The sequence below is a fragment of the Dipodomys ordii genome, unplaced genomic scaffold, assembly GCF_000151885.1.
Source record: "Dipodomys ordii isolate 6190 unplaced genomic scaffold, Dord_2.0 Scaffold160, whole genome shotgun sequence".
Classification (NCBI taxonomy): domain Eukaryota; kingdom Metazoa; phylum Chordata; class Mammalia; order Rodentia; family Heteromyidae; genus Dipodomys; species Dipodomys ordii.
The window spans coordinates 2,246,452-2,266,360 of record NW_012267376.1 but is presented as its reverse complement, the minus strand read 5'-3'; the positions used below and the strand labels follow the sequence as shown (position 1 = coordinate 2,266,360).

The 19,909-nt window shown below is 49.2% G+C and overlaps 1 protein-coding gene across 2 annotated transcripts in view; it reads left to right on the top strand.

Annotated features, from left to right (window-relative positions):
• Positions 1 to 19,909, top strand: part of Tns3 (tensin 3) — a 234,345-nt gene that overhangs the window by 176,139 nt on the left and 38,297 nt on the right. For both annotated transcript variants that reach the window (XM_013032977.1, XM_013032976.1), the window contains 3 exons: positions 8,279 to 8,448; positions 9,619 to 9,733; positions 9,819 to 9,899. In XM_013032977.1, the coding sequence (XP_012888431.1) occupies positions 8,279 to 8,448; positions 9,619 to 9,733; positions 9,819 to 9,899 (366 nt within the window). The remainder of the gene's footprint in view (positions 1 to 8,278; positions 8,449 to 9,618; positions 9,734 to 9,818; positions 9,900 to 19,909) is intronic.

Sequence of the window (19,909 nt, the reverse complement as noted above, 5' to 3'; positions counted from 1 at the left end):
CTTGTGGGAGAGGACTTTGCTCAGGTCAGCACTCAGTGGCCTCTCTAGGTTAATGTGTTTTTCAGTCCATTCTTGTTTCTTGCTGAAACAAAACAGGCATAAGCCTGGGAGATCAGGTGATTAAGTAATTATAACCAGGTGCCCAAGGGCTCACGCCTGTGATCCTATCTACTCAAGAGGATGAAATCGAGGATCATGGTTCAAAGCAAGCCCAAGTAGTGAAGTCTGTATATGAGACTTTCATCTTCAATTAACCACCTAAAAGCTGGAAGTAGAGCTGTGGCTCAAGTGGTAGAGCACTAGCCTTGAGCACAAAAGCTCAAGGACAGCTCCCAGACCTTGAGTTCAAGCCTCAGGACCAGTAGAGGGGAAAAAAAAAAGTAATACAACTTTGTCATACAAACTTAAAAAGTTTTAATCCATTGATGTTCAAGAATCCTGACCCTTTTTCCTTCCCTCCCTTTTCTTTGGTTTTGGATGTGGGGCTTGAACTTAGGGCACTGTCCCTGATCTCTTTTGCTCAAGTTTGTGCTTTACCACTTTGAGCCACAGCTCCACTTCCAGATTTTTGGTAGTTAATTGGAGAGAAGAGTCTTACAGACTTTTCTTCCTAGGCTGGTTTCGAACCACAGATCTTAGCCTCCTGAGATCTCCATCTCCTTCAAACTCAGATCTCAGCCTCCTGAATAGCTAGGATTATAGGCATAAAGCACTAGTGTCCAACTTCCTTATTTTTTTTTGTAATCCTAGCTACTCAGGAGGCTGAGATCTAAGGATCTCGGTTCAAAGCCAGCCTGGGCAGGAAAATCTATGAGACTCTTATCTCCAATTAATCACCAGAAAACCGCAAGTGGTGCTGTGGCTCAAGTGGTAGACCTTTAGCCTTGCGCTAAAGAGCTGAGGAACAGCACTCAGGCCCAGAGTTCAAATCTCACAACCGGTGGTGTGTGTGTGTGTGTGTGTGTGTGTGTGTGTAGTTCATACCTTCCTGTCATCCTCCCAAATCCCGTCTATTCCCTCCCCAGACTCATGTCACTTTTCCACTTTCTCCATCACATGTGTCTGAATTTGTCTCCTGTTCCCTTCATTAACCTGCTTTGCCCAACCCCTGTTGCTCCCCTTCAATCTTGTTTCAGCTTTCTGATACTCACTTTGCTAAACTAAAACTATAGAGATTATATGTAAGCAAACTGGCTATTACTCTTCCTAAATCCTTTTGAAATTCAGGAATGACCTTCCTGAAGGAATCCTGTTGCAAATGAGCTAGCAAGAGTATCAGCTAGACACCAATGGCTCATAACCTGTAATTCTAGCTATTCAGGAGACTGAGATTTGAAGATCAGGGTTGAAGCCAGCCTAAGCAAGGAAAGTCTGTAAGACTCTTCTCTCCACTTAACTACCAAAAAGCTGTAAACGGAGATGTGGCTTAAGTGCTAAGTGTCACCCTGAGTTAAAAAACTGAGGGACAGCATCCAGACCCTACCTTCAAGCCCCAGTGCCAGCACAAAAAGAGTGGACATTGCAGAGACGCTCAGCCTGGAGTAAACTGAGTCAGACACCTTTCTTCCAGAATGAACCTTCCCAGCTCTCAGCTGGGAGATGGAGTAGGTCTTGAGCCTTACACTACATGTTCTTGTTGTGATAAAATTTAGCTCCTTGGGGCGGAGACAGCCTTCTAACAACCTGCAAGCTAGCTTTTGGATCTCACTGCAGGCTATCTTGTCTGGACAGAGAATATTTCTTCATGTACCTATTCCAACTGGGCAGAGAAAGGAATGTTCCTCCCTTGGCAGGGAGATAGAACAGTCCTGATCTTTAGCTTGCAATTCAGTACATGTGCCTGGCGCCAGAGGCTCACGCCTATAATCTTAGCCAGTCAGGATGTTGAGGTCCAGAGAATTGTGGGTAAAAACCAGACTGGGCAGAACAGTTTGAAGGACTTCATATCAAAACTAACCAGCAAAGAGATAGCTTGGAGTTGTGGTTCAAATGGTAAAGCACCATCTGAACAAGTAAGCTTAGTTAGCCTGAGACACTATGTTCAAAATCTATACTGCCAAAAATAAAACAAAAGCTTAGTACTTGTATTCATGCATGTCTCTCGATTGAAAACCTTTAGATTGATGAACAACAGAAAACAAAAAGCCCTAGACACTAGTAGGGAAATAAGGGAAAATGCTGTGTCTAGACAGCTGGCTTGAAGTGCCTAGTAGGTGTGGGATGTTGAAAAGCCCGCACTTTCATCATTTCCTACATCTGGCTCTATGTCTGTCTCCTTTGTCCAAAGGAGCAGGCAGGGGCTGCTGAGCTGGTTCCTCTGCACGTGACTCAGTTCCAGTGTGCTGAACAGGAGAGGTCCTGGAGGCTGAAAGGCTTTCCGCTCTTCCCTAGACAAGGCCGACCACACCCCAGATGCAACATCTCACATCACTGTGCGCGGTGTCCAGCTCCAGGCACCTGCCAGGCTCAGCTTCTTGTCAGCTCTGCAGGGAGCAGCATGCCCACCTGGGTCTGGTTACTTCTGTGATGAAAATACTAGGCGAAGGCTCAGCATTTCTGGGAATGTCTCTTTCGTATGGGCGCAGTGATAATAATGGTACTGCTGTGACCGTTGTTGCTGGCTGTAGTCATGGCGGTGAAGAGGAGATGGTGATGACAGGGGTGATGCTGCTGATGGTAACGACCATTGGGATATGGTAAGGATGACCGTGGTGATGATCACAATGATGCGAGTGGCGCTGATTGCAAATGGTTGGGTTTTCAGCATCTGTGTGTTAAAGACCTGCTCCCCAGCAAGAAGCTGATGGGACATCAGCATAATGGGAGGTCTTTGGTCAGGTCATTGTTGTTGTACCCTTGAAGAGGAGAGGAGAACTCCTGTCCCTTTTGTTCTCCAGTCATGAGGTTGTGGTTGTGCTTTGCCACATCCTCCACAAAGATGAAAACAATGGGGCCACAATCGAGACAGACCGAAATCTCCAAAAACTGTACGTTAACCCTTTCTCTTCATAAGCTGGATATCTCAGGTATTTGTGATCGGGATGGAAAGCTAACACCTTTCTTATAATCTGAAATCTTGCTGGACTCCCTTATTGTAGGATGTTTTTTTTTTTTGTGGGGGGGGCAGATTCTCTGAGATTTTCTACATAGATGAAAGTAATATTTGTAAGGAGTAGCATTTTTAGTTTTTCCTTTCCCAGAAAATGCTGGTGATACTAATGATGGTGATGGTAGTGGTGATAGTGATGGTGGTGATGGTGGTGGTGATAGTGATGATGGTGATGATGTCATTCTGACTGGCTCACTGTCTTCTAGGCCCCCCCAGTACTTAAAACAGAGCTCCTCTCCCTCTCCCCCTCTACCCTAGTGTGCTGCTCTGCTTTTGCTACCCTCACCTTCCTCCATCTTTTTTGTTGTCATGAGGCTTGAAGTCAGGGTCTGGGTGCTATCACTGAGCTTTCTTTTGCTTAAATCTGGTGCTCTACCACTTTTGAGTCACAGCACCACTTTTGTTTTTTCTGGTGGTTATTTGGAGATAAGAGTCTCATGGACTTGCCTGCCTGGGCTGGCTTTGAACTGTGATTCTCTGATCTCAGCCTCCTGAGTAGCTAGGATGAGAGGCATGAGCCACCGGCACCCATGGTGCCTGGCGTGTAGTAAAGACTTGACAGATGGTCCTGTAAAGGAAGGGCCACCAGGTAGGTGGAAGTATGCATGTCTCCCCACAGGGCTGCCATGTAGACACGGAGGTGACATTTATGGGACACGTAGGATCGCCCATCCCCACCATAGGGCAACAGAGAGGCCAGCCAGGGGTGGGTGCAGTGAGGGACCCCCATAAAGCAGCGGGGGCGGGGAGGGATGTTCCCAGTTAAAGGCCCTTCCCTCCTCTGGCCCCTGTGGAGGGTCTCAGATGTTGTCCAGCCCCCAGCCTGCATTGCCCCTCACAGCCTCACAGCTCTGACACAGCTGCCTATGAATGGGGCTCTCGGGTGGGAAGAGAATTCAGTGGAAGAGATTTCAATAGGTGACACCTGAGACAGGAAAACAGTGACGGCCTATGGAATGGATGGGCCCATGGAAGCAAAGAGCGGGCTGCTTTTTCCATACCTCCAGGGCTTCTGGCTTCGTGTTGTCAAAATATTTTATTCATGTTCCGTCACCATCACTCCGGCGATGACAGGAACCTGGCAGGTGCTTGTGTGTCTACAGCGTGCTGGGGCCTTCTTGCCCCAAGGGTTTGCAGCATTCTTCAGACCTGGCGTCTGCTTGCTTGATACTCTCCCAGATTCCATGGCCTATGAAGCCAAGAAACAAGCAGTGCCATCCACTTTTAACAGTTGATTAGTTGTGGCCGTCATCCAACCAGAGGATGCAAATGTGAGCACTGAAGGAGCGCTAGGGCTCAGAAAGTAGCCACTTCTGCCAGCCTTGGGAGCTTTGATGGTGGGGAGAGAGGCCTGATGTGGAGAGGAAAAGGTCTGTGCCTGATCCCATGGGGTCATTGTTCCACTGACACAGTCTGGGAAAAAACTTCTCTCTAAGACCCACGAAACTGCACCAATAGCCCTTGGTACTGGCAGTTTTATGTTGAGTTTGGTGTTGAGCACAGAGTACCAGGCGATTGTGGCAGGTAGTGAGGCTAGCCTAGCAGACAGCCCCACCGCCAGGCTCTGCCTGAAGTATTGGCCACACAGGGCTGTGTGCCTGCACATCTGGGCTGTCACTGTCCTGTCAGGGAGGGCCACTCTTTTTTTCCCTCCCTCCCTCCCTCCCTCCCTCCCTTCCTTCTTTTTAGTCCTGGGGCTTGAACTCTGAGCCTATGTGTTATCCCTGAGCTTTTGTGCTCAAGGCTAGCACTCTATCACTTTTTCTGTGATTAATTGAAGATACGAATCTCACAGACTTTCCTGTCTGGGCTGACTTCAAACCACAATCCTCAGATCTCAGCCTCCTGAGTAGCTAGGGGGACAGGCATGAGCCACCAGCCCCTCGGGGGCCACTTGACACAGCAGCCAGCAAGTGTGTTATGGGCCTTTGGTTGTGTCTCAGGCACTGGTGGGTGGCATTTGGGCAAGATGGGTTGTCATGAGGTCATGCTTCCACTCCACAAAGAAGGAATCTGGAGGGGGTTTGGGGGTGGGGACGCAGGACTTGTGCACGGAGCAGCTGGCATTGGGAGAGATGAGGGCACCTCTGGCTTTGGCAGCCAGCCATCTGGGTTTGCTGGGGATGGGATGCGCCTAGCTCCATGTCATATGTACAGCCTCCTCCCTCCCCCTAGCTATGAAACTCCTAGGGTCTGTGTTGGGTCCTCTGGGAGTTGGGGAGACCCCAGCATGCACGTTCAGTGGACCTGTGCCCAAGTGCATGCCTCGCACTGTGCGTGCTCTCCCTGGCCATCCAAGGTCAGCCCAGAGCCAGCCATCTTTCCTCTGAGGGGCTTCTCCCCTGCTTCGTTCCTCCTAGTAGCTAGGTAAGGTTGGAGGACCAGATCTTATAAGAGAGCCTTTTGGTAATGGCAGCAGGGGAACCCCAAGAGTCAAGGCCAGGGGTACTGGCCTATTTATTGCCTTGCTTTGTATTTGCCACCTTTGGTCTCTGGAGCTGTTTGAAGGAGAGCGCCAAAAAGATTCTCTAAGGGAGCTCATTTGCACAAGTGCCCAGCCCCTCACCCTCCTGACACGTTTCCACCACACTGAGAAAGCTTGTAGTACCCAGAAGTGAGGGCCTACAGAAGCCCTGTGGAGGGTATCACACACAGCCCCTGACCCTGGCTGCATCTAGGCAGCCTGTACAACCTGGCTTGGAGCCAGGCCAGTATGCGTGGTATGAGGTAAAATGTGAAGGAGAGAGAGACACCCCCAGGATGGGCTCCGGACTGGCAGGCTACCACCTCGGACAGCCTGTCTTGGACAACTCCATCTTCCTCCTAGGATAGAAGGAGCCCTTTCTGACTGCTGCCCTTCCAGCCTCCCTTTCTCCTTCCCCTGCTCAAGCATAGCACAGTGGCACTGGATCCGTGTCCCATGTAACAGAAAGGACATCAGCCAGGCCTCAGCCCAGGGAGGGAGCTGATCCCAGGAGGCCTATCTAGGTGCCTGAAGCTGGAGGGTTGGGTGATGGAATTCACCATACAGACTGTGACAGGAGCTGTTTGCCTTCTCCAAATGGTGATCCCGTCCTTGTTCTGGCACCTTCTCTCCACTGCGCTGGTTCTGCATTCTTCAGAGCTGTTTCAGTCTTGGGGTGAGTGAAGAGAGATGAGGGGCTGGGTACAGCTCTTCCCTGGGGCCCTGCCTTCAGCCTGTACTGAGCAATGTCACCCTAAGGTGGTCCTTACATTGCCAGTGAATTCCTTGCCTGTCACTAGAATGCCATTACAAGTGTATGTCATGTTTTTCTTTTGCCAATACCAAGGTATGAACTCATGTCATGTTTTTTCTTTTGCCAGTACCGAGGTGTGAACTCAGGGCTGAGTAGGCCAGATAAGCACCCTACCACAGGAGTCACATCCTTGGTTTTCTTTGTGTGTGATGGTACTATGGCGTGAATTCAGGGCCAGGGCACTGTCCTTTAGCTTTTTTACTCAAGACTAGTGCTCTACCACTTGAGCCACATCTCTACCTGGTTCACTAGAAATAAGAGTCATACAGACTTTCCTGCAGGGCTGGCTTCAAACTGTAAGCCTCAGATCTCAGCTTCCTGAGTTGCTAGGAATACAGGTGTGAGCCACTGCCCTAGCCCCTTGCCCTTTTGGCTTTATTTTTCCAGATAAAGTCTGGAATTTGGCTGGTCTGGCAAAAAGGCTGGTCTGCCTTCCACATACATAGCTGGGATTCCAGGCATGCATCACCACACCCAGATTTTTATTTTCCTGAGACGGGGTCTTTCTGTGTGGCCCAGGCTGTCCTGGAAGTTGAGATCCTTCTGCCTCCACATTCTGAGTGCTGGGATTACAGACATGAGCAGGATTATGTATTCCTAATCTAGAATGTAGAGAAATGAATTGGGTGTACCTTTTCAGACTACAATATTATTTGCAGCATTACCATCTTATTAGCCTGCCCCAGGTTTTCCCCAATTACTTAATGATAAGAATTCCCTGGAAGAAGTGCTTTTAAAACAAAACAAAACAAAATACCAGGTATGGTAGTCATACCTATAACCTCAAGAGGCAGAGGTTGGAAGGGCTGCAGCAGTTAATGGCCAGCCCTAGCAAAAAGTTTGTGAGGCTCCATCCTAGTAAAAAGCCGGGTATAGTGGTAGACATCTGTCATCTCAGCTATGTAAGTATAAATAGGAAGATCATGTCTAGGCATTGTGACTATTTCAGAAGTCACCATAGCAGACAGCACTGGACTGTGGCTCAAGCACTGGAGAGCCTGCCTAGTGAGCACAAGGCCAGTATTCAACTCCAGTATCACCTATTAAAAAATGGTAACAGCCGGGCACCAATGGCTCACTCCTGTAATCGTAGTTACTCAGGAGACTGAGATCTTAGGATTGTGGTTCGAAGCCAACGCCAGGCACAAAAGTCCCTGTGAGACTCTTATATGTAATTAACCACTCAAAAACCGGAAGTGGCGACGTGGTCCAAGAGGTAGACCACTAGCCTTGAGTACAAAGAGGCTCAGGGACAGCACCCAGGCCCTTAACTGACCCCCCCCCGCCCCGCCCCAAATGGTAAGAGATTCCAGCCCCTGTCACTCTTGTACACTGCCTCCCCTCTTCCCTGCCTTTCTACATGTAAGGAGAATCAGATTTGGTTAAATTGGGCAGCATGGTGTCTGTGTGAGAAATGAAAGCCTGTATTGTTTCCGGTAGGAAATGTTGACTGTGGGTGTTGGCTCGGGGTTGTTAGTGGTACCCCAATGATCCAAAGGTGGCCCCTTGGGCTCTCTGTAGCAGAGTTCTCCTTGTGACGACTCAGATTGTCAGGTGAGGGCTATGGGTTTGCTGGTTGTCACTGCAGATAAGTGGTCATAAGAATTCCTAGACCAGGGCCTGAGGCTGGTGACCGCAGGTGCCCTCCAGACTCAGCCCTGTCTGCCTTGTCCCAGTGCTGTGGGGGGGGGGTCCTGCTACCTTGCCCTGCCCCTGGAAGCCTGCCCTGGAAGGAAGATGCCCACTTGGGGCGGTGGCTGCTGCCTGGCTCATCACCGCGCATCTGAACATGGCCCCAGCTTTCGGATCTACCTGAGGAGCCTTGGGATCCACTCAGGTGCTGACTGCACTCCTCTGTGATGGCCATGACCACCCCTCTCTCTCCTTACAGGCTCTTCCAGTGATGAGCCGCTGGGTGGAAGACTCCGGAAGCTGAGCCTTGGACAGTATGACAATGAGGCTGCGTGCCAGCTGTCCTTCTCCAAGTGTGGATGGGGAAAAGCTGCTGTGGATCCAGCGCCAAGCATGACACCATTTCCGTCTCCAGCAGACATGAAAGAGGTAGGGACTGGGCTCAGGGCAGTGGCTGGGCCTGGTGCCTGTACCAGGTGCCATAGCCTCCCACCTCTGGCTGCATCTCAACTCCAGACATAGTTCCTCAGTGATGGGCAATGGTGGGGTCCTACTGCACCCCAGAGATGGCTCTGTGGAGGCCGCCTCTCGGTGAGCCTTGGTGAGCTGATCTGCAGAATGGGAAAATACCCGGCCCCAAGTTCTCTATCCAGGACAGTGACCCCTTGGAAGTCCGCAGGAAAGAGCACCTCCAGCTCTTCTGTGATGGCTGGTGTGGCTTCTTACCAGAATCAGAAAGACAGGTCAGCCTGACTAGCACTTTCAAATTGGAGCTTCATTCTCAACTTGAAAATTAAAACCTCAGAACTGTGTGAAAAGGTAATAGTAGTCTTTTTGTTTTTCTTTGTGCCAGTAGGTACTGGGACTTGAAGTAAGGGCCTGGACACTATCCCTTACCTTTTTCACTCAAGGCTGGTGCTCTTACTACTTTGAGCCACAGCTCCATTTCTAGCTTTTTCCCAGGGAATTGGAGATGAAAGCCTCATGAACTTTTCTGTCTGAGCTGGCTTTAAACCAAGATCCTCAGATCTCAGCCTCTTGAGGAGCTAGGATGACAGGCACGAGCCCTGTCATTGGTGCCCACCTGTCACTGATAGTCTTAACTCCCACGTAAAACCATCACTTCTATTCAGGATGTCTCCTATTCTGTGTGATGTTTTAACTTCTCTGTGAACAGTCATGATGAAGCAGCTGGCTTTTGTTTTTGTTTTTTTCTGATCATGGAGCCTGAACTCTGGGCCTGGGCGCTGTCCCTCAGCTCAAGGCTAGCGCTCTACCATTTGAGCCTCAGTCCCACTTCCGGCTTTTTCTGCTTATGTGGTGCTGAGGAATCGAACCCAGGGCCTCATGAATGCAAGGCAAGCACTCTACCACTAAGCCACCTTCTCAGACCCGCAGCTGGCTTATTTTAAGTATCACCTGCCAGATAAAGAGGACAGGCATCAAGATTCTCTCTCTCCCTTTACTAGTGAGCATAAAAGCCTTTGTCTTAGCACCAAGACTCAGGACTCTTCCTGTCCCTACTCTGAGAGGCTCAGCAACATAGGCCAGAAAGAAGGATTCCTCATTCTTCCATTCTTCTCCCCATGCTGATTCCAGACAATGGTCGCCGCTTATCCCCCAGACCTTGATCTGATCGACGGCAGGATTTTAAATAGCAAGGAATCTGCGTGTTCGACCCCAGCGTTTCCTGTGTCTCCAGAAACACCTTATGGTAAGAACCCAGTAAAGCTAAGTGTATACAACTTGCCCCTGCAAAGAGTCCAGTGACAGTAGCTGTGCTGTGTTCTCCTTTCCAGTGAAGACACCCCCACGATACCCTCCATTCAGCCCACCTGACATCCAGCTGAGCGGTCCAGTCAATCTGTGCAAAGGACTTGGTAAGGAACTCCTGGAATGTGGTATACATAGCCCTGGTGCTGTTAGTATGGTTGTCATTGCCAAGGGCATCTCCTTGTGCAAATGTTTCTGTTTCTGCTGCATAGCTCAGAGATCTCAGATGAAGTCCTGTCTCACCAGGAAATATGTTGGTGGGGATACACCATGTGTGTGTGCATGTGGGAGCCATAGGACATGGAGAGGCTTCCAGCCATCTTGCAGAGGTGTTCCTGCTCAACACTTCCCCTTTGTCCCCCAAAATGTGCGTTTGTGGTCAGGCCAGGGGTGCTTGTGGCTATCAGCTGGCAGAGGCAACGTTAACATTCATGCAGCATTGCATGGAGCCAGAGTCGGAGTGAGGCAGCGGCCAGCACACCACCCCATTCACGGAGCACGTGGGACCCAGGGACTAGGAGCAGGTTCTGTGTGTGCATCCTGCTGAAGCTGCCCATGCACCCTGCTGTGGCTCTTCTGATCCCTTGATGTATGATCCTTGAGTCTGGGTTTTCCCAGGAGAGCCTGGGGATACCTTTGGCATTGTGTGTTGTGTCCATCTGCACAGCCATCCCTGGAAGGGAGTGGTAACAGGGACAGACATGAAGACCAAGGTCTTTTGTACTTCAGGAAGCCAAATGTTGACAGGTAGAGGGTCGTGACTCATCTGAAGCCCCATGTGCAGATTTTTCATGCAGCTGCTGACCTGGGAAGGGCATGTGAGGAGCCCCATTCCATTAGTTCTGAGAATGAAGGATCTTCACTAAATCATGTCACCCTTGTCTTCAACCTGAAGCAATCACAGAAATGTCTGTCAGCTCACCTGGCCCTTTTGTCCACAGCACATCTAGTGTATACATCATTTAAACGACTTTTAATGAAACTTCAGAGTTTACTTGCATAGGACCATAGTGCTTCTTTTACCTACAGCATTGAGCAATTAGTTAGCTGTATTTCTTAGCAGGAATGACTTGAAATTTAAGGGAAAAAATATATAATGAATGTTGCTTTGTTTCTGTTTGGACATTGCCTGAGCATAAGGAGGAGAGTGTACATTCTGATGTACATTTGTCTGTAGCACTCACACACATAGACCAAATGTGTTCTTCTGGTCATTGGTAATGTATGTGGAGGCCAATAGAGATGTCTTGTGTCCCTCTACTTGCCACATTCTGTTCCTCATCAGTCAACCATACTTGATTCCTCAAGGCAATGTATACATTGGATTGGAGTGGAAACAGCCCTCTGGTTTGGACTTCTTCATTCCATTCAGCACCAGACCACAAACTTGTATACAAGGTGAATCATGACCTCAAGGAAAGAAAATACTAGAAAGAACTTTGAAGCTCAGTAACAGCTCACAATGTAGACCTCTGGTCCCCTGGTATCCAGTGTCAGGAGAATACTAGCCTCCTCTAGACTGTAGAAAGATCTAGAAGGCTTTGGGGTGCCCAGGATCTGCCTGGTTTATGCTGGCTTGGAAATGGGCTATTGAGCCCACTCCTGAGAATAGGATGGGGCCCTGCATCCCAGCATAGAGTAGTACACCCCACATCTTACCTACTTTCTGCACATAAATATCCATGCAGAAAAGACAGGGCTTTTGCTTTTAAATATAAGAGCAGATACAGTGATAATGATGATCACCATAATATAATAAGTCTTCTATATTTGTATCTCCAAACCCCTCAGAGAAGATTGGTTCCCCCAACTTTTCCCCAGAAAGGAAATGAAGAAAGGGACAAAGAGGAAGGAGAGGAAGAAGTGGAAAAGAATAAAACCACAGGCTAATATTACTCATGAATATAAGTGAAAAGTGATGGACAGAACTCAAGTTTATAGAAGTTTTTTTTCACATACCATGACCAAGTAGCCTTTCTTCCAGGAATGCAAGGCTGGTTCAACATTTGACAATCTGCTCATGTGTCCTGCTGTATTAACTAAGCAAGAAAATCCATGATTATATCCACTAATGCAAAGTGTAGGGTAGAGGAGGAATTTGTCTAAATTCACACCCATTCAAGTCTAACAATTCCTTATAGAAGGGAGGGTAGTTTCCTCACCCACATGTCAAATGTGGATAAAGAATGTCTAAAAATTCCTATAGCCAACTATATTCAATATGTTAGAAGTCTTACAGAAGAATGATTCACTAAAGCAAAATCTGATCACAGATTGGAGGGCAATCTGAAATAAAACTATTTGCTAATGACATGATTTATGAAGTGATCATGTAGGAAAATTGAATCTGAAATTTGAATGAATGCATTCAACAAGTTTGTAGGAGCTAATATCAACATACAAAACTTATTTGTAAGCCAAGCACAGTGACTCATGCCTGTAATCCTAATTACCTGGGAGGCAGAGATTGGGAAGATTGTTAACAGTAAACCAGCCTGGGCAAAATAGTCAGCATGATCTCATCTCAACAATAATAACAACAACAAAGCCAGGCAAGCTGATATGCACACATCTTACCCCATCTACATAAGAAGTGTGAGTAGAAGGATCTGATCTGAGCTGGTCCTGGCAAAAGCAAAGTAAGATCCTGTCTGAAAAAAACAAAAACAGAAGGAGCTGGAGGCATGGCTCAAGTGGTAGAGCACTAGTAAATGGCCTAACAGGTACAAGGTAGGGTCTAGCAAGTGTAAAGCCCTTAATTTAAACCCCAGAACTGCTTCCCCTGCAAAAAGAAAAAAAATAATCATTCTACTGTTTCATTAATGCTTTGTGTCTAATACTTAGCCTTCATAGTTTCAAAATATAAAATAATTTCATCAGAAAGACAAAAGCATGATGAAAAAAATCTGTTTCTAACATAGCTGAGCTTTTGCAAAATTGTTGTATATTCTTTTTTAAAGTGGAGGCAAAAATCTCTTAACTTAAAACTAGCTACTTGAAAGTGAGTGATTCAAAAGCATTGAGTTACATCTACAAGGTCCCGCAACCATGGCCCCTATGTAGTTCCATAACATTCCTGTCACATAACAGCTTAACAGTAATGTGGCTGAGGATTGTTGGCTTCCGTGAAAATGATTTGCTGTTAATGTTTGTTTGCTTCTACAAAATGCTTTGGTTTTGCTGCCAAGTGGCTCCTAATCCTGTCTCCTGGGGTGGACCCAGGCCTTGGGGGAGAGCCTGAAGGGTACATGGTCCATCTGTTCATTGCAGGCCTGGGGGCACAAGAGCACGCAGAGACTCCTTCGCTGGTTCAGAGCAGGGACCTTGGTCTCAGGACTGCTCCTAGGGACCCCTTGCATACAGAAACCTGTGAAGGTCTGAAAGGAAAGTTGTTTGACAGAGATAGAGAAAAGGAGGGTCTGGGAACTTCTTAAGACACACACGCACGCACGCACTGGACACCTGTGGCTCATACCTGTAATCCCAGCTACGTGGGAGGCTCACATTATGAGAATTGTGGTTCCAGGTCAGCCTCAGTGGAAAAAGTTCAAAGGAAGCCAGCTCAACAGAAAAAGCTATGCTCGGTACATACATGCCCGGTATCTGAGCTGTGGAGGAAAAGTTTAAAATAAGAGGGTCACTCTCCAGGCTGGCCTGGGCAAAAAACATGACCCCATCTAAAAAATAACCAGAGCAAAGGGCTGCAAGGAACATGTCTCTCTAAAACAGTTCAGGGCCTTGAGTTCAAATTCTAGTACTGCCAGAAGAAGAAAGAGACACGAAGAGACAGAAAGCAATACAGGAGGAGAGAGGGGAACAGAAAAGCAGATTGTCTTACAGTAGTGCCTTTATTTTTATTTAAAAAAGCATTGACAGTTGGGTCCCAGTGGCCCATGTTTGTATCTTAGCTACTCAGGAGGTTGAGATCTGCATATCAGGGTTCAAAGCCAGCCAGAATCTGGCTGTAGGGGACTCTTAACTCCAGTTAGCCAGCAAAAAGCCAGAAGTGAAGATGAGGCTCAAATGATAGAGTACAAGCCTTGAGCAAAAAACGCTCAGGGACAGCACCCAAGCTCTGGGTTTAAGCCCCAGGAATGTTGAATAGGCATACAGGAGCAGGTAGCAACAGATGTGTCTGTTTCCATGCTTAGGATATTCTGTGCATTCTGATCTGTGCCAAAGAACATGATCTGGGCCATGTGACTGTAGCTCACACCTGTAGCTCACACCTATAGCTACTCAGAAGGCTGAGATGTGAGCATTACTGTTAGAAGCCTGCCCAGGTAGAAGAGTCGTGAGAGGCTTTATCTTCTTCAGTTAATCAGCAAAGAGTTGGAAGTGGAGTTTGTGGCTTGGTAGTAGAGCACTAGCCTTGAGTGAACAAGCTGAAGGACAGTGCCAAGGTTATGAGTTCAGCCCTAGGACTGGCACAAAAGAAAAAAAAAAGAAGATAGAAGGAGAATGTGTAAAGGATGACTCACACAGCAAATACCACAAGCTGCCGTGTCCTGCCTCCTGTGAGATGTGAATAGAGAAATACAGTCTGTTCTAAAATGTGCTTAACAGTATAGTAAATATCAGGGATGGGTTCTCAGAGTCAGGATAAAGCACTGGCTGGCGCATGTGCCATTAGGAATCAGGTGAGATGAGAACATAATTTTGCTCAGAAAACTTTGCAGACACTGGGCTAGAGCAGGCCAGTTAGAAAGAGCCAGGTTCAAATGTCACTACTGGCACACACACATAAATGCACACATACACATGCATGCATGTACACACAGTGTCTGGGAGCTGGTCCATGCTGCATGTGTTCTTTGATTTGCTTACTTTTGGGTTCCGAGAAGGGTTTTCCGTTCTTGACCTCCTCCTGATGGGCTGTTCTTAAATATCCTGTCACTGCTATTGGGACACAGCTGCCAACAGGCCTTCAGCTCTCATCAGCCCTGGGAAGGCCTGGTGACACACGCTTTTGCCTCTGTGAGTTTTGCCCATTGCATAACCTCTTTATTTCTGAGACACTAGGCAGGGAAGGGTGGTGCCCAGGAAGTGGTGCCTCCCAGGGCCTGATGGCATTGGAAGAGTACCTGGGGGACCCAGCAAGACACAATTGGCTGGAGGTGTCCTCATTGGACATTCACCTGTGCCATTTGTTTTTCACCCCAACTCCAATCTCTGGGTCATGTAGGTGGGCTGCGGGCATCAGTAAAATCTCTGCGGTCTTCTCAGCCATGGTGGCCATTGTCCCTGCAGGCTGGTATTTCTGGCCAGAATGTCTTGATGAACTGGACACACAGGATTTGGGACAATGAGATATGAGGACAGGGTTCACTTTCTTCGTGGCACTTGCTTGTCTGGAGCCTGCTGATTCAGAACTTTTGTGGTGTGGCCAGCCTGATTGTGTTTAGAAGCCTGTATCTTTTATTTAAATCCTATGGTGTGGGAAGGGGGGGAGTGGGGGAGAGTGGTACTGGGGCTTGAACTCAGGGCCTTGTTCTCTCACTCAGCTTTTTGTTCGAGGCTGGTACTCTACCACTTGAGCCATACCTCTTGTCTGGAATTTGACTTGTAAATTGGAGATGGGAATCTTTTGGATTTTTCCACTGGGGGTAGCTTCAAATGACAGTCCTCTAGATCTCAACCTTTTGAGTAGCTTAGGATCACACATGTGAGCCACTCCCACCTGGCTTAAAACTTACTGCATGCTGGTGCATGTAGCTGTCCCTCAGTATTTATGGGGTTAATTCTGGGAACCCTCCCCCCTGCATGGACCCCAGTGTCTGGGCACACTGTTGTGGTGTTTGTGTGAGTGTATCTCCTGTGGACTTTAAGTCATCTCTGGATGATGTTATACCTGCGTTATTACACTGTCTTATACAGGGGATAAACAAGAAAAGAGGGAAAGATGAGAAAAATGACCTGAATGTGTTCAGCATCCTTGCTGGATGCTGTGACCTTGGAGGGGCGCCTGTCTGGTACAGTGGTCTGCAGGCATGCCCCCTGTCAGGCTGAGGCTTGGGGGTCTGCAGACACCCCTCCCTCCACCCTCCTTCCCGTGAGGCCAAGGCTTGGGGCTCTGCAGACCTGCCCCCTGTCAGGCTGAGGCTTGGGGGTCTGCATCTTAGGAACAAATACCGTGTATCTGCACATGCAGAAAGAGCTAATGAGTAAGACTACAGCAAACTAAAGGCTGACAAATGGCAACCCCTTTGTTTGGGGGAGGGGAGGAAAGCCATTCTTGATGCTGTAGGAATGATCCAGTGCTTGGGGAACTTGTCAGGTGAATGTGGTGCCCCCCTGAGTCTCAGTCACCCCGATGGAGGCTCTGGACCATAGGACCGGGAGGATAGAGATGTGGGGATCTGCTTTTGCATGTATTTGTTTTTGAACCTCTAGGGCTTTGGTGCTTGCTTGGCTGTTGGCTTTGCTAGTTGTGCCCTACCTCCAGCCAGGCTGCTTGCTGGGGTTGTTTTGGAGATGGAGTCTCTTGGACTTTCTTGCCAGTCCCCCAGATCTTAGCCTCCAAAGTAGCTAGGCCCCTGACTTTGGCTTTGGCATTCTATCTTCTGTGAAAACATTTACTCTCCCAGTCTGTGTGGTGCTCAGAAGCCCAGGGCCGCCCCTGAGGTTGGTGGTAAATGATTTCCAAGGAGTTTCAGATTGAGGTTCTCAGTCCTCTGTGTCTGTAATTCTGGACATTACAAGATCCACATTGTCCTTGACTTGGGGCAAGCCTGTTGCCGCAGACAGGACCTGCACCCCTCAAACACCCAGTTTCCACGCTGCTCAGTGCCACCCCGTGTCTACAGAGATACCCATAAACCAAATCATGACTGCTCGCATGCAAAGCACCTCCCCACCCTGCACTAGCCCATGCCTCGAGGCCTAAGGTGTTCCTGCTAACTGGGCAGCATGGGTGGTGGGCAGAGCTGGGATTCTCTTTATTTCCTGAACGTCCTTGAGTTCAGCAGAGTAAGGTGCTGGGATATATGCCAGGCTGTTGAGTGTCTTCCTGAGCTAGCGTTAGATGGGGGTCTTCGAAAGGTCAGGCTCTGTTGGCCACTGGTGGCTCACCTGTAATCCCAGCTACTCAGTAGGCACAGATCTGATTCGAAGTCAGCCCAGGCAGCAGAGTCTGTAATGACCTTTTCTCCAATTAAGTACCAGCAAGCTAGAAGAAGAGCTGTGGCTCAAGTGGTAGAATGCCAGCCTTGAATGAAAAAGTTAAGGGATGGTGCCTAGGCCCTGAGTTCGTGCCCCAATTGCGGTACACAGAGGGCCAAGGAGGTAGGCTCAGATACACTTCCTGGCCTGGCAGCTGGACGTGTGGTTCCTTTTCCCTGTTCATTGCTGCCCCATCCATGGCCACCAGGTTTGGTTTCTCCCCACTGAAGTGAGCTCCTCTGGCCTCTCTCCTTCCTCCCTCCTTTCTTCTCCCTGCACAGTTCCATAAAGGGACCAGGCCTTCAGGCCACCCCAGTGCACGCCTCATTCCCTATTGCCACACTCTGTGGCTTTCTTACCTCAGTTTTCTGGAGTCCAGAGTCTGTGTTCCATGTTGGAAGGGACCCCAGCCCCATTTTCCTAGAGGGAGTGGGGGAGATAGGTGGTTGTGACCTCAGAGGGAATCTTAGGGAGTTTGTACCCAGCCTGTCAACCTGGTAATTTTCGAAGGGCAGTGATTGTGCCTCTAGCACAGAAGCTTCTAGACAAAAGTTAACTTTTGAGATGGATGCAGTGGTGTCTGCTTGTAATCCCAGCTTTGGAGAGGCTGAGGCAGTGCTGGCCTGATTATATTGTAAGATCCTGTGTCGAAAAAAACCAAAGGCTGGGAATAGAGCTCAGTGCAGAAGGCCTGGTTCAGTTACCAGCATCACACATACACACACGCACACGTGTGCGCACATGCATACATACACACAAGAGGAAGAAAAAGGAAAGGGAAGAAGAGAGGGGGTCTTGTTTTCTGGAGACTAGGAAAAGGGGAGGGAGGAGAAGGGAAGGGAAGGGAGGATGAGGAGGACCAGAATGAGTTAGCTTTCACTGCTGGGAACCAGTGCTTCAGCCTTGCAGAAGGCCTCAGTCTGAGTGTGGGGAGGAGAACTCCAGGTGGGCAGGGACTGCAGCCTTCTTCCTTGGGAGTGGGAGAGGGGGAGGGGGAGGGTGACCCTGCCCTGTCCTGGGCTCCAGACTTCTGGGAATCTGTATCTCAGGCCTTAGCCACCCCCACACCCCCCACCCCCAAGCTGGTCCTGAGGCTTGAACTCAGTGCCTGAGTGTTGTCCCTGAGCTCTTTTGCTCAAGGCTAACGCTCTACCACTTGAGTCACAGCTCCACTTCCGGTTTTCTGATAGTTAGAGATAAGAGTCTCCTGGACTTTCCTGCTTGGGCTGGCTTTGACCCGGGAACCTCAGAGCCCAGCCTCCTGAGTAGCTAGCCACTGGCACCTGGCTTAGTGGCCTTCCTGTGGCCAGCGTCTGGCAGGTAAGGAGCAGCCATGTCCTATCAAGGGTACAGATCCTGGCATGGGGCGGGGAGAGGTAGGAACATTTTGGTTGTTTGCTCTTCCCCAGTAAGATGGATCCACTTGGGGCACAGCTTGGAAAGCATGCAGGCCTGGGGCTGCAGCACAGTGTGTGTGTATGTGTGTGTGTGGGGGGGGGTGTAGGACATTTTTAACTGTTTGGAAACTCGTGCCCCATGCAGAACTGTCTGGGTCACGGCCTTGACATGGACATGGATGCAAGGGGCTTGCCTCTTCTTTCCCCACTGTTCCCCGTGGGTTTGCCCTGGATCCCTCTGCCTTGGCATCTGTGCAGGGGACAGGACCAGCCTGGGAGGGAAGGGCCGCCCTTCCTGGCCTGGTTCTCTGTGGTCCTGCCTCCCTTTGTTCCGGAGCAGTGGGCCACAGGAAAGGCTGGTCCATCTTCCTCTGCCGAGCCTGCTATATCCTGGGTCACTGCTCCACCCTGAGTCAGGCCTTTCCGGCTGCCTGACCTCCCTCCCGGGTGGGAGCAGCTGCCTAGTGGACACACACACAGCTGTGGAGAAGCCCTGTGCAGTGCCGGCCGTGGGAGGGAGGGCTTGTGCTAGGCTCTTCCTGGCCTTGCCCTGGACATGGGGCCCAAGAAGCCTGGGCAAGCTGTGTCTTTTCTGGCGAGAGATAGCTATCTGCTCTCCACCACCAGGTTGGTGAGCGAGACCAGCCTCCTGCAGCCTCCTGCGGGTGCTGAGGGTGTTTAGATGTCAAGATGCATGCGTGGCAGGGGGTGGGGGTGGGGGCTTGAGGCCTGCATGGGTGGCTATGTACCCCACCCCCACCCTCAAGATACACTATGGGCAGTGCTGGCTGCATTTTGTGTGTGTGTGTGTGTGAGAGAGAGAGAGAGAGAGAGAGAGAGAGAGAGAAAGAGAGAGAGAGTTGTACTTCATACCTTCTCCTCCAGTGGGAAGGAGTAAACATTAGCATTGGAAGCCCAGACCATTTGGGATTCTCCAGATGGGTAGGACCTCCAGTCTCGGTAGGACCTTGAGTGATGTGCCTGTTTCCCAGTCACCTGTGAATCTGTCAGGGTCAGATTTGGGGCCTTGGGAACCAAGCACTGACTTCCATTGACTGAAGGAGACTGGGACCCAAATATTATATATATATTTTTTTTTGTTTTGTTTTAATTTTTTTTTATCAGTCTTGGGGTTTGAACTCTGCGCATGGTTACTGTCCCTCAGCTCTTCAGCTCAAGGCGAGCTCTCTACCATTTGAGCCACAGCATCACTTCTAGTTTTCTGGTAGTTTATTGGAGATGAGTCTCACGAACTTTCCTGCCCAGGCTGGCTTTGAACCGAGATCCTCAGATCAAAGTCTTCTGAGTAGCTAGGATTACAGGCATGAGCCACCAGCACCAGGCTCCAAACGCTGTTTTTTTTTTTGTTTTGTTTTGTTTTTGTTTGTTTTTTTTTTGGGGGGGGGTCCAGTTGTGGGGCCTGAACTCTGGGCCTGAGCACTGTCCCTCAGCTCTTCAGCCCAAGGCTAGCGCTCTAACGCTTGAGCCACAGTGCCACTTCCGACTTTTTTCTTTTTTCTTATGTGGTGCTGAGGAATCGAACCCAGGGCCTCAGGCAT